The following is a 14,433-nucleotide window of genomic DNA, read 5'->3' as shown; positions in this document are numbered from 1 at the left end:
TTAATATATTTGCAGCAATAGAAACATTTCAGTGTTCCCATGCTGTCCTGCGTCTTAGCCTGCAGCGTGGATAATATTGTTCAGAGAGTGTCTTTGGACTCATTGTTTCACACCTCACAGCTGACGTCGTTGACATCAGGGGGAATTTTTCCTGCATGTGTTTGTGAGTGTGACATTTAAATAAAAGTGTTCAGAGCTGATTGTGAATTCTCCGTGACCCCCCGCCGTCATGACGGGAAGCTCTAGAGGGGCAGACGCAGCAACGTTTCCAAGGTCGAGCTGTAGGCTGCTCCGTATACAGTGTACAGTATGTGACATTGTCTCGCTTCGCCTCCTGCTGCAGGTCCTGTGATGCTCTTGTGTGTCTGAGACGTCACTTTATTTGGCTGTTTTGCCCCAGATGAGATTTCCACAGCATCACATGCACATCTTCATGACACATCCACTAACAAAGGAGGCCTCTGTTACGGCGTGCGCTGCAGAGGGCTCTTTGTGGGATGTTGTTTCTTTTTTATATCATGTCTGTTTTGAGGCAGAATTGGGACTTTTGTTCTTCCTAATCCTCAGGTAATAAACATCATCAACGCAGCCCAGGAGAGCAGTCCGGTGACGGTGGCCGAGGCTCTGGATCGAGTTTTGGAGATCCTGAGGACCACAGAGCTCTACTCCCCCCAGCTCGCCTCCAAAGAGGACGACCCCCACACCAACGACCTGGTTGGGGGGCTCATGAGTGTAAGAGGCAGTTACTTAATGTGGGCTTTTGGGTTCATTCATAAGTACAGACGCCTGAAACACTTTATAAGGAGAGGCAACAAACAGTCTTACCTCATGCGTATGAAACTGAACAGGCATTCTTGTTGAACCAAGAAATTTTTGGCTTTCAAAATCCGTATTTGTGCAGTGCCAACAACAGTCTTTGTTTATTTAATGTACTGTGAGGTGAGTCACTGCACGTGGACACTGAAAGCAGGTTTTCAGTTCCATAAGTTGAGCTCTTTGCATGACGTATTATTGTCTCTTTTCTTGAAAATGGAATGAATAATCCTACTGTTAAGTATGTGAGTGTCCAAAGCCTGATATAAACTCAGCAGCCACTCATCTAGGTACACATGTGACATCTAATGCAGTCCAATACAACATTCTGTTTACTGTCCATGTGCACCCCATTAACACATTCAAATGTAATGTCAACCCAGTGCATCACCACCACCTACGATGACCCCAATCAGAACAATAAAGTAGAATCATCACCTTTCTGACAGCAGAAACTGAAAATGTAGAAGCTTAGTACAGTTTATGGCAGAGCTGTTGTATTGAATTACATTAGACTTTACAGGTGCATCTACAAGGTTTAACAAAAACTAATAGAAACAGATCAGTTAGCTCCACCACTGTGTACAGTGTAACCCTCAAACAGTTTGTAGGTGTTTTTTGCTCCTGTCTCATTTTTTTCTCAATGCAGACTAATTTTTTACTGCAATATAAAGTCCTGCACATCTGTGGAAACAGCACCGCCATGTCTAGAATTAGAGAGGACTCAGAAATATCTGTACAGAGCAAAGCAGCTACAGAGTCGTAATAAGAATTATATTTCTTTGATTATTTATTTTACAAACATTTGAAAAAATGGAATCAACATGTACGACATTTTTTCAGGTAACAACAGGTTTTATCAATACCAAAAAAAAGGTGGCTCCATGTGCTATTGATATTTCACTATTTACATTTTTAGTTTGTTTCATTTCGGACTCCTCTCTGCTCTCTGTAAACACAGCCTGCAGTTCAGCTGAAAATTTCTGTCCGCTGGCAGCTTCACGGTTGAGGAGCATGCTTTTTGTGGTTTTTGGGGGTTTTTTTTGTTTTGCAGGATTTGGTGCAAACTGTATTTTTTGTAAATTTTAAATGAGACATGTAGAATAACATGATTTCCATTAAATATCGCAATCGTGAGCTCTGATTGAATTAAATTTACAAGACAGACTGTGAAAAGTTTGTCTTTAAAGTTTTTGGATCTGATAAATAGAGTAATTTAGGGGGTTTTCTGTTAAGACAGCATGCCTTTCAAACTTGCTGGCAGGTTGTTGGGTTCTGAAGTTTAAAACATCAAATGTGTATTAATCCAGAATTAAAATTGTTCCTGAACAAATGCACCTTTTACTCCAGCTTGAGAATCCTGAGATAAAAACTAGTGAACAGCTGTTTCAGGAAATGACTGTGTACTGTCTGCAGAAAGTCAAAATACTGACAGTCAGAGTAGCACGTTTTAGATTTTGGTGTCTTCATGGAATATTTTGATGCGAAGAAAAACAGAAAATAACACAAGCTTAATTCTTTATCTTCTATCAGCATTGTGTGAATTAAGGATCAGAATATAATATCATATTCTCTTCTTTTTCTTACCAGGACGGGCTGCGGAGACTCTCTGGGAACGAATATGTTTTCTGCAAGAGTAAGTTTCACTCTTGAGCAAAGCATCACTGTGTTAATGCCAAAGAGACATAGGAAGGAACACAGGAGGGACTACTGTTACTGGCATGTTTTTTAAGAGTAAAAACCCACAAGTTGTTTAATAAGCAGGTCACCATACTGAGGCAAAATTAAAGACTGAATAAGTATCTGATGAGTATCAGGAGCTATCAAACTGCGTATAAGGTTAGGAAATTAAAATCAGGCTAAACATTGGCAGAACTGTGACAACCACAGATCTTTTTTCACACTGCACACACAAAATGACTAAGACGAGCAAAAACAGCAGTTACTGGTAATGAATCATTGTGTAAAGAACAGGTGGGATCACAGATTGTAGCCTGCGGCCCTCGACACAGAGATTACAGAACTGGAGCTCTGCTGTCTTGATTGGATCTCATGAATAAATATTAAGTTTAAAGTGGTTTTTGCTGTGATGAATGCAACACGATATTCTTGTAGTTTCTACAGTGTGAATTCTTCCATCTCAGTTTATTACGTAACCCCGTGATAATTACTAAAGTCACCAGAGCACTTTACTGAGAGAAGAGTTAAACCCAGAGTCCGTTTTCTGAGAAACTATCTCCTCTTTCATCAAGTCAAACTGCGTCCTTACCTCAGAGCTGCAGCTCCATCAGCGCTCTTTAAACAGTCGTCTCTCCACAGCGCTCTATAAGCACCAGAGCCAGTATGTTTGCTCATGTGTATAGATGTCGCAGAGCCAAGACTGGTTCGGTCGTTCATTACTTATCTGTAGAACGTTCTTGGTTTGCCCCTTTTATGGTCAGATCACCTTGAATGGCATATGTATGTGTGTCTGTCTGCTAGATATGAGTCAGAGCCAGCTGGCCATCCCAGTCACTCTGAATGATGTCCCTCCATCCATCGCCGAGATGCTGAATGATGAGGAATGCTGGGAGTTCAACATCCTGGACCTGGAGGCAGCTACACACAAAAGGTACAAAGAAGAAAGGATCAAGGAGGGCAATAATAATCATGATAATGTTTATTTATTGAGCATTTTTCAAAATTCTAGTTAGTAATAAGGCAGTAAGAAGGCAGACGAGTCATAAAGTCACTGGATTTTAGAAGGAGACCAATGAAAGCACAATTCTGTGTGTAAAAATCAATGCAGTGTTGGAAAGAGTAAAAAGACTGGAAACAGAAATTCCAACTCACGTAAATTCAGGGAAGGCTCTCAGATGAAAGTGTTTAAAAAAGGAATTTAACCCTCTGATGCCCAAAAGCAGTTTTTGAAAATAGCACAATTCATCAGAGCCAGACACTGTAAAAACAGAGAACTGACATAGTTTCAACTCTCAGATGTGATGTTCAGTGAAAAAAAAAACAACAAAAAAACAACCTCACCAAATCATCATGTCATCAAAATCACTTCATTTCAGACGTCACATTTAAAAGCTCACTAAACATAAAATGTTTGCATTAAATGGATTCTGAACAAAAATTCTACAAACACTCTGTCCCCCTTCAGCTTTCAGCCCCTAAAACACATTGAAGTCCTCCGTCCGAGGATCTCAAAGTGTGTCCGAGTGCGTATGGAGCTGAACGGTTGTTGATTACTAGACTTTTGGTTCAGGCAGGTAAAAAGGCTGCTGCAGTAATCTGTGTGTGACAAGATAAAAGTTTATTAAATGGTCTCGGTGGTAAAAGTCAGAGGCGATTTCTCAAAAAATATGTTTAAGGTGACTAGAATGTGATTGTGTTTTCTGTTGTGGAGCTTAACACTTAGATCACTGTCAAACCAGACGGCAACACGGCAGGCTTGATATCATCAGAAAGGGAATCAGCTGATACATGTCTTGATTTTAGGAAAGGCAATTTATTACTAGCTGTATGTTAACAGTTTCAACAGTTACTTGATTTATTCACTTAGCACCCTCAATAGAAAGAGGATGAGTGAATTAAGTTGTTTTTTCATCCTTATAAAATACAAGTAGAGGCACGACAGAGCCAGAAGAATAAGAACATTTGTTTTCTTAAGAAGAGTTAGAAAAGAAGATCAATGCCATTCTAACATTGTCCAATAAATAACCAGCAGATGATTAGCTTAGCTTAGCATAGAGGTTGCCAGGCAACAGTGACAAAACGACTCCAGTAATTTGCTGATGTTTAACGCCCGTTAAAGTCCAACTTATTGTTTTTGTGTAGAATAAACATAATTTCCACTCAGAGAAGATCCTCTTTTTTAAAACTACTCTTCAATAAGATGACTAAAACTGATCGAAATGAGTAAAAGAACCCAGTTATTCAACTAAAATTCAAACCATTTAAAGAATATGCATACAAAAAAATGATAATGAAACAAGACCAGTAAACTGGTAAAGCTGTGAGAACATTAATTTCAATACCTTTGTAGTCACGTTCCCAGAAATGTATGAAGCCTTGTAAAAGTTGAAAAGCAAAATTCCACTGAAAAGAGTTTTCATTCTCAGACTAGGCTTGACAAGGAGACTGAGGGCTGATGTTTGAACTTGTTCCATGCCTTCATCCCGTCCTCTGTGTGATCCCCTGCAGACCGCTGACTTACCTCGGCCTGAAAATTTTCACCAGTTTCGGAGTGTGTGAGTTCCTGAACTGCTCGGAGGCGACGCTGCGCTCGTGGCTGCAGCTCATGGAGGCCAGCTACCACTCGTCCAACTCCTACCACAACTCCACGCACGCTGCAGACGTGCTGCACGCCACTGCCTACTTCCTGCGCAAAGAGAGAGTCAAGGTTAGGAGAAAAACACTCATTTGGTTCGACTGACCTGCAGTCTGTACAAATAAAATGTGATAAAAACCAGAAGAAAAGGTTCTAACAATAACTAGAAAATGAGACAAAGATGGCGACAGAGACACCAAAAAGCATTTGAATATGTTGACAACAAGAAAATGTGACAAAGGATTCCTGTTTTTTTGTTTTTCTTCTTGGAATCATGTCTCTAAAAACTCAGGGTGTGATTTGCTGTGTGTGTAAATTGGCACCATGGATTGAATTTGCCCTGAACAGCTTTTGTTCAATAGAAAAACATCGCTTAGAAAACATTGTAAAATAACCAAAATTATAATTAGAATATTGTATATTGTAACATGAATAAGATAGATAGATGGATAGATAAAATGATGTAGACAATGATAAAACTCTATTCTGACAGATTCTCAGTGTTTCGAGATATTACACACTTCTGTTGTGAAAACCTCTGTCTGGCTCATTTAACAGATAAATCAGTGTAATTACAGACTCAATAAATGTTAATCTGTTCATTGTCACTAATCGTCACCATTATTGGTCAGAGTGATTTAGAAATATATTTTTAGCAATAAATGTGAATTTAACAGCTTCATCTACACAATAAAAGGAACAATTTGTGAAATTATGATAAATTTGCAAATGCACTTATCAAGTCTTTTTCAATCTTTTCGTGTCCAAAAAAATGTAAGAAAAAAGTCATATGGTTATCCATGGTTACACATTTTTAATGTTATTTTACATTAGACATGTAAAGTTAGTCTATATTTGTAATTGTATTGATGTGTTATGAAAAATGTAAAATTAGAAAAGTAAAATTGTTGTAAGGTAGCAAGAATATTTCATATGACAAGCTGTACTAAAATACAAAAGAACTATCTCCATATGTCCATATCAACAACTGATTAAAACAAAACCATTCTGTGTGATTACAGCCAAGATGACAAAGTCACTGCATGCTGCTGTTTGTGTGAATGAACTGAAATGTTAAAGAGCTGAACCTGCTTTATTGAAACCATCGCCCACGAGAGGCCAAAACTTACAGGGTCTCTAACGTTTTAAAAAACTGCTGCCATGTGTTGAGAACAACAGGCCAGCCGGATGGATTGATTAATAATATTTATTGAGACCAAAACAAGCTCTGGTCAGTGTCTGTATGTTCATTGCTGACGTCACTCTTCGTCTCTGCTGTTTTTCTTCAGAGTAGTCTGGACCAGCTGGATGAGGTGGCAGCGTTGATAGCAGCCACGGTTCACGATGTGGACCACCCGGGCAGGACCAACTCCTTCCTGTGCAACGCAGGCAGCGAGCTGGCCATCCTCTACAACGACACGGCCGTGCTGGAGAGCCACCACGCTGCCCTGGCCTTCCAGCTCACTGTGCGCGACAGCAAGAGCAACATCTTCAAGAACATCGACAGGTCAGCAGCTACCATCAGTTTAGGGACTCAGAGGGTTCCCCCCATCGAAAACGACCTGAGCATGCTGTGAATTCATGCAGTGACAGCACATGATGTGAACTTGTTCTTCATTGCTGACAGGAATCAGTTCCGAACTCTGCGACAGGCCATCATCGACATGGTGCTGGCCACAGAGATGACCAGACACTTTGAACACGTCAGCAAGTTCGTCAACAGCATCAACAAGCCAATGGCTGCCATCGAAGAGACCAGCACGAGTGTAAGTGTGGGTGAGCCTGCAAGAAGGGCACTTTTTTCCGTTATTAGACAGTAACATTTGGCAGAGAGAGAGAGAAAATGTGGGGCAACAGAGCAGGAGGGTGGCAGTAAAGTTTTGGGCTGGCCAGGAACTAAACCAGGGACTTTCTGCTTGAAAGCATTTCTCTGACGTGGTAGGTGTCCTGACCGCTTTGTCCTATAAGCTGTTGTTTTCCTAATAATAAATCCCAATAGTTTTTTGAACGAAATGCAAATTAGTTAAATGCACATAGAGAAAACAGAGATAAAGCTCTGAGACTGTTGTTGTGTTAAGTTCCACTAAAACCTTCCTTAAACTGCGTTTAAAAACAAGTATATATTTATCAATTATCAATGTATTATTTGAAATAGTACTCTCCGTCTATGTGAAAGTGTAAACTGACCCGTGTTCACCAGACCCACTAGACACATACATCATATGAAGCAGAGAACAAGTGTTAATTGTAAAAACTACACATTTTTGTCAGCTCTACAAAAGTTCTTGAAAACTGAAACTTCTGTCCATGTGTGATTATAATTTATCAAACGACAGCAACTCGGCGCCACTTCTTCCCACAACACTGTGATACATTAGAACTTGTAAAACCTATTAATTCCCAGACAGTCTCTACAGCCCATCCCGGAAAAATATTTGTATTGCAAAAGATTTTGCTTCTTGATATCGACAAGGGGCGTTTAATTATTCAGAATTTTTCTTAGTGTCAATATATTCCATAAATACGCCAAAACTTACATTGTGTTGGTCTGAGTGGATGAAGTGGTGCGTTTGTTGGGGATCTGTCTATTATTACATGTGATGCCTTAACCATCCGAATGATACAGAAAACAATAAAAACAGATGGGACCTTGGATAAATTCAACTAAATCTAAGCCTAAAGCTGCCACATTTTTATTCTAAATTACTTGTTTAAAATTCCCCACTAATAGCACATGTAGCCATATGCCCGATGGTTTTGCTGCTTCCATAGAGGTGCAGTACTTTCTATTGTGGTGAAAATGTACCTACAGTGAAAAAAACACCCAGAAACTACTTGGGTCGTCAGAGGGTTAATTGGAGATTAAGTAAAATTGCTGCACAGTTAGTTCGTTTCAAAACTTTCTAGGAATTTCTCTCACAAACACACAAAGTGTTCCCAGACTGACAACAGTAAATGTGTGTATAAGCCCTGCGTGCCAGCAGCATGTAAAGAACATGGTGTGCTGTTTCTGCCTGTGCAGATGTTTACCACGCCTGCCATGTCTTTCCTACAGAGCGTGAACAGCGACTGCGAGGGTCAGGCCAACATCCGCAACTCTCCAGAGAACCGTCTGCTGATAAAGAGGATGCTGATCAAGTGTGCAGATGTGGCAAACCCCTGCAGGCCGCTGGAGCTGTGCATCGAGTGGGCCGGACGGATCTCTGAGGAGTACTTTGCACAGGTGTGGGGAGCAGCACTAATACAGCTCCGTTTAATGGAGCAAGCTGAGAACAGTCCTGGATCTGTGAAGGGAGGCAGCCATCTGACTGCTTTCATTGTGTCACTTTGCATAATTTATTTCATCCACGACCTCTCACCCTCCAAGCTGGATATTTATCTTGAGTAATCATCTCCCTTATTGTCACTTCATTGTTTTCCCTCTCTCGCTGTTTCCCTGCAGACAGATGAGGAGAAGAGACAGGGGCTGCCAGTGGTGATGCCAGTGTTTGACAGGAACACCTGCAGCGTGCCCAAATCTCAGATCTCCTTCATAGACTACTTCATTACTGACATGTTTGACGCCTGGGATGGTAAGAGCAACACTTTCTGCTGCAGTATGTCTGAATGTCTTGATTTTGTGTGAGGAGTAGTGACCAAAAAGTCTTATTTTCATGGCGATATGAACAGTAAGCGCATCGCAAAAGTCACGCCATGAAAAAGAAAAATTTTATTTTTTTCTTTGTGCCACGTATTCACAATCAGCATGTGAACAGAAATGCTGGTAGAAAGCTGTTAGACGTGTTAATGTCTAATATTTTATCGATGCTTATTTCCAACTGTCAGCTGCACGTTAAAGTTCAACTTTAAACTTCATACATTTAAACATGATCTTGTATTGAAGTGCGTTTAGATCTGACACTGTCCCATAATGCAGGAAATCATTTTAATTTTTGGCCCAATCAGAGCAAAATTAATGTTATTGATTGAATATCCTCTGTAATAAATACCAGTAGAATAATCCATTCTCTAATCTGGGTTTTATCAGCTGCAGTAGCAGCAGTGTAAATGGACTTGAAGGGAAATCAGCCAAACATAAAAACATATGTATGTGATTTCTGCATCACAACTAAATACAAGTCTCGTTACCATGGCAACACGATATTCACGGTGTGTGATATTGTAACTACACGGCTTCATTCAGTGATATTAGTAACGCACAACTCAGCATGTTAGCAGATAAAACACATTCCCTCAGCTGAGAATCTGTATCGCTCATAAATAATAGTCAGGAAGCGATCTGGTTAAAGGGAGATGCTCTTTCAGCCGATTTAAATTCTCTGAACATAACCTGCTCCCAACCAGGTTAGCTCCACAGCATCAGTTACCATGGAGATCTAGCAGGTTAAAAAAGAGCCACCTTCGTGACTCTGAAAACTCTGGCTTTAGGCTCAACATACCTTGATAACCCACTAATCTGGCTTCGTAGTACATCCCTCTGGCTGACAGCAGCTGTAAACAAAGCAGTGGACTTAGATACTGGTCAGTTAAAAATTGAAATAGAATTGAATAGAAACAGAATTAGCCCAGGTCCAGATCTCTGAAGGAACGCCTACATATCCAGTTTGTTCAACAGTTCAAATACAATGAATGAACCAAAGAGGCAGTTCAGTCCAAACATTAGTCTACATCAAAACCTCACAGTCACATCTTCACTCCTGCCCTCTGCTACTGCCTTCTTCATTTTTCTTGGCATATTGCAGGATAGGAAATTACTGCAAAGGGATGAAAAGGAGGCGTCGTGAAAACTGGGAAGGGATCGCGTGGTGCTTATATTAGCTACCCATTCCCACTGAATTCCCTCCAAGTATAGTCTCCCCGAGAGGGAACTTGTTTACTGTCAACATGGCTATGATGTCACGGAAAGATTCCAAATGCCAGTGGGACAGGGAGAAATTGCGAGGGCGTCAGGGGAGGGGAAGTTGGGAAAATAGTAGCGGGGATGGGGGTTTACGATGGCTCAATTTGGGGAAGGACGAGCGGTCAAGCAGAACTCCACTTAAACACAAAAACACACATGCAGCCGCTTTCAATTCACCAGGGTCACTGTCGGGTCGCGGCGGGGGTCATCGTTAGTTCCAGAAAATGTAGTGCGAGTCGAACCGGAAATATGGACGTAAACAACAGAGCAGGTCGTACGCTGGGAACACACACTGCACACCAAGAGCTGTGTGTGTGTGTGTGTGAGAGAAAGAAAGGCAGAGAGACCTTCAACCCCAGCAGGCCTTTCAATGTGGGAGCAACATCGCAGAGTGTACATAACACCGACCACTGAACATGAACTAGACACACACACGCCCTCATCGAGCAGCCTGTGTGGAATGATAACAGGATAACAGGTGTCTAGTCAGTTTACATTTCAGCGTAGGTGTTTGTGTTCAATGCTCAGGAAACTAGTATTTCTACACATGCCTTGGGCCTCTGAATCCCAAAATCTCCCAGCTGGTTTTGAAAGACGTGTTATCCCAAAATGACACCATTGATCACCAAATTGACACCATTTGTCAGAGCCAGAAACTGTGAACACTGGAAAAAAAGGCAGATTTAAAATTTCCTGACAGTACTTGAACTGGTCATTTGTAATGTGCTGTGCTTTCTGAAAAAATAGTCGAATCTAAGTTTAAAATCGTGATGTTGCATGAAAATTAGTCTACATGTCTCATTTAAAAAATGCACCAAAAATCAACCATTTGCTTGAACCAGATTCTGTAAAAACAAAAAATTCTGCATTCCTCATTGGAACCATGAAACCATTTGTGATTCAGCTGCAACAAACAGTCATGCAGCAACAATTCGAGGTTTGTTTCAGCTGAACTGCAGGTTGTGTTTACACAGAGCAGAGGAGACAAGGATGGAAACAAATTAAAAATGTAAGCGGTAAAATATCCACAGTATGAAGAGCCACCATCTTTTTCCATTGTTGGTAATTCCTGCGGCCGCTTATTATGTAACGTCACGTTCTTAGAGTTTGCTGTTTAGTGTCACTGTAAACTGGATTGTGTTGTGGAAATTATTTATAGTAACAGCTGCACTATATTTTGACTTTTGGTAGACTAAGCCATGTTTTGTTTGCCCAGACAGTGTTTTTTTTTTTTTTTTTCATTTTTCTAACCACAGAGTGGGGAAGAGTAACACGAGGCGGACATTTGATACTAACTAAACTTTGGAAGATGTCCACTTGATTTGACTCAGACTTCTGAAGCCCATGAACTGTTGTTTTACCCACTTAAATCATTCGAGGGAAAAGGTGGACGTTAAATAATAACAATAAGAGAAAAAGATGAAATATAATCACATTTTTTGGATCTATTTGCAGCCCTGTAATGATCGCACCAATTTAAGTCTTATGTGATGCTCAGTGTTCTTCCAGGTATGCTTCCTGTAGTCTCAAGATGTCAGTTTGTTTCCCATAGTACTGTCTCTAGAGGGATTAGAGACGAGAACTAATCAGCAAATTGGAACCTTATATCCTTAAATTTGTTGGTGTTTAGTTCACATTTTGCAAATCTGAAATCTAAATTCAAACCTCTTTCACATAGGGAGCACTTCCTTTTACAGTCCCCTAATTAAGTATTTATCTGGTTAATTTATGTTAAATTATAACATACCGTTGTCAAAATACCACTGATAATAAGTAGTTAATAATTAAGTAATATGGTTGTAGGTTTGGGGAAAAAAAGTTAGAAAAGAAACTGTAAAAACAAAAATAATCATCAGATTTACAACTCTTCAGTGAAAGAATCTAATTTGAGCCTAAAATCACTTTATTCAACAGGTTTAAAAATTTGGAAAAAATAAAAATGGAATGAAAACAAAACATATTGAACTCATCAGCACAACCCATAACTAGTGACAAAATTATAACAAAGCTACTGACAAGAACCATTCGGCTGAACTGCAGGCAGTCCACACAGAGCAGATGGGTGTGAAGTATGTAAACACATTAAAAATGTAAGTCGTAAAACATATGTAGCATGCAAAGTTACCTGTTTTTTCTAGTATTGGCAACATCTGTGGACATGTTGATTCCTGATTTTTCCACTTTCTGGAAGATTAGTACTCAAAACAAAATTCAACTTTTTCTGATTGATGGCACTACGTTTTACTACACAAAAGAAATGTTGGAGTTCTCTCCACCTCCAGCCATGGTGGTGCTGCTTCCACAGAGGTGCAGAACTTTCTGATAAATTAGTCAAGAGTGAGTAAAAATGTAACAGGAGCACATTTTGCCCCCCGTATATATAATTTCTAATCAACAGTCGTTTACTTTTCGTCAGGTTTTCACTCTTTTACCACAGAAATGAAAAAAGTGCCTCTGTCCAGTAAAACAACCCACACCTGTGTTCCTGTGTCTGCTTTTTTTCTCTACTCACCTCATCTTCTGTGTTTCTCCTCGCAGCCTTTGCCAGCCTGCCTGGTCTGATGGAGCACCTGTCGGAGAACTACAAGTACTGGAAGAACTTGGACGAGATGAAGTGTAAGAGCCTGCGTCCTCCCCCTCCTTCTTGACCGACTCCCCTCCTCCTCCTCCTCCTCTCACCCATCACTCGGAGCAGGGTAGGACAGTGAACGCACCCCTGCGGTCGAACTATTCGTCTTTTCAGCTGCGATTTGACAGCGCCGTGTGCCCTCCCAGACGTCCCGGGACACGAAAATCGGCCTACTGGGGACTCTGAGAGCCAACATCGTTGACTAATGAACGCTGAGGCGCCGTTTCCATCTCAAATCGCAGCTTCATTTCTTGTGTGGTTGTAACTGGAGGTGGTTTTCTGCCAGTGAAGGGCAGGTTGTCATTTGAGGGCCCTCTGGACTCCCTGTTGCCACTTCACGGCCCCGTACAGTATTCCTTTTAGCACCTCTATGAGACTGCGTGGACCTTATGGCTCACCTGACAATCTGTGCTTAACAGTGCACCACACCAGAAACCTGCACTTTAGCTAATCGAGACATTTTCATTCAGAGCTCCCTTTTGCTTAGTTTGCTTTTCACACTTAATAAACTCTTAATTTTCTTTAAAAACAGTTTCATTCGATATCTGTACATTGCTGTAAAAGAATATGAACAATAACAAGTGACAATAGCTGGAGACACTGATTGAAATAGGTGGTCTACTCGTGCTTTTCACTGGATGTGAGCGCACATGTTCAAACTGTTATCAAATTGTCAACTTGTGAAGGTGCTCGGCTGGAATTATTCATTCTTGTTCGCTGTGAAATGAGTAGGAGACATGTTGACTTGTCTCTGGGACCAAATTCTTAGAAGTCCCTGTCGGCTCTACAAAGAAAGAACTTGTTGGAAACATTTAGGAGTCAGGTAGCCAAGTATGAGGGTGCAGTGCCAGCCAGCACACAGATACTCCAAATGTCCAGCCCCTTATATATATATACACACAGAGGTGACATCAAAGAAGGGCTGTTTTCTTTTTGTTTTGTTTTTTTTGTGTGACGATCGCTGGATTTTAAGGTCATGTAGCTGCAGAATAGGTTGTGAAGTATCTCACCCAATAACCTACTGTTTTAATTTCTTACATCACCGTCCTCTGTGCATTGTGAAAGCAGCCGGCGAGGACAACAGAGATCTTTGTCAAATGGAGGAACAGAATTGCACTGTATCAGAGCTGTTTAGTTTCGTTCATAGCTTTGTGACACTAACTGTAGACGTTTGCACCCAAAAACGGAGTAGAAACAAATCCTGCATGAGAGTATCTGAGCAGTGTAGGCTTTCTATGTGAAGCAACACGAATCCGTTGTGTGTTTGGGGAACAAATCGACCTCTGTGGCCTGATAGATGTATAACGGCACGGCAGATCCACGTTTAGATCCAGCTTGAAAAAGCTGCAGAGCCAGCGTCTGTCTCCTCCTTAAACTAATCAGCACCGGCTCTCACGTGGTTTTTGTTAAAGCAGTTTTACTGCATCTCAAATCCTGCAACCCCAAATAGCTATTTTATTTCTTTTTTAAAGAGAAATCTACATGTACATGATTTTATTTTTTATTTTTTTTGATTCACTAAAGTAGACAGAAAGTCCATGAGATGGTGGAACTTGTATGTGTTGCCTGCCCTCTGGTGGCAATGTAGAAGTGGTGCACAGTGGAGTTTGTTACGCATTATGATGCATAATGAGTCAAATAACATCCAAAGGAAATGATTTATTTACCAGTTAGGACTGGAATGAAATGGATAGTGGTTTGTCAAAATCAGCTTTTGAACCCTCTGAACCCAAAGCAGTTCCTGGGCTTTTTTTCTTTCTTTTTTTTGCTCCGGTT

The 14,433-nt window shown here is 40.7% G+C and overlaps 1 protein-coding gene across 1 annotated transcript in view; it reads left to right on the top strand.

Moving 5' to 3' along the window:
- Positions 1 to 14,433, top strand: part of pde8b (phosphodiesterase 8B) — a 41,338-nt gene extending 26,905 nt beyond the window's left edge. The window contains exons 14-22 of the mRNA XM_008297204.1: positions 568 to 732; positions 2,404 to 2,449; positions 3,295 to 3,424; positions 5,002 to 5,200; positions 6,418 to 6,635; positions 6,756 to 6,894; positions 8,184 to 8,351; positions 8,571 to 8,700; positions 12,567 to 14,433. Coding sequence (XP_008295426.1) covers positions 568 to 732; positions 2,404 to 2,449; positions 3,295 to 3,424; positions 5,002 to 5,200; positions 6,418 to 6,635; positions 6,756 to 6,894; positions 8,184 to 8,351; positions 8,571 to 8,700; positions 12,567 to 12,676 — 1,305 coding nt within the window. The 3' untranslated portion in view covers positions 12,677 to 14,433. The remainder of the gene's footprint in view (positions 1 to 567; positions 733 to 2,403; positions 2,450 to 3,294; positions 3,425 to 5,001; positions 5,201 to 6,417; positions 6,636 to 6,755; positions 6,895 to 8,183; positions 8,352 to 8,570; positions 8,701 to 12,566) is intronic.

Source organism: Stegastes partitus, unplaced genomic scaffold (genome assembly GCF_000690725.1).
Source record: "Stegastes partitus isolate 25-593 unplaced genomic scaffold, Stegastes_partitus-1.0.2 Scaffold1198, whole genome shotgun sequence".
Lineage (NCBI taxonomy): Eukaryota > Metazoa > Chordata > Actinopteri > Pomacentridae > Stegastes > Stegastes partitus.
Note: the sequence above shows the minus strand (reverse complement) of the source record. Positions and strands in the feature narration are given on the sequence as shown.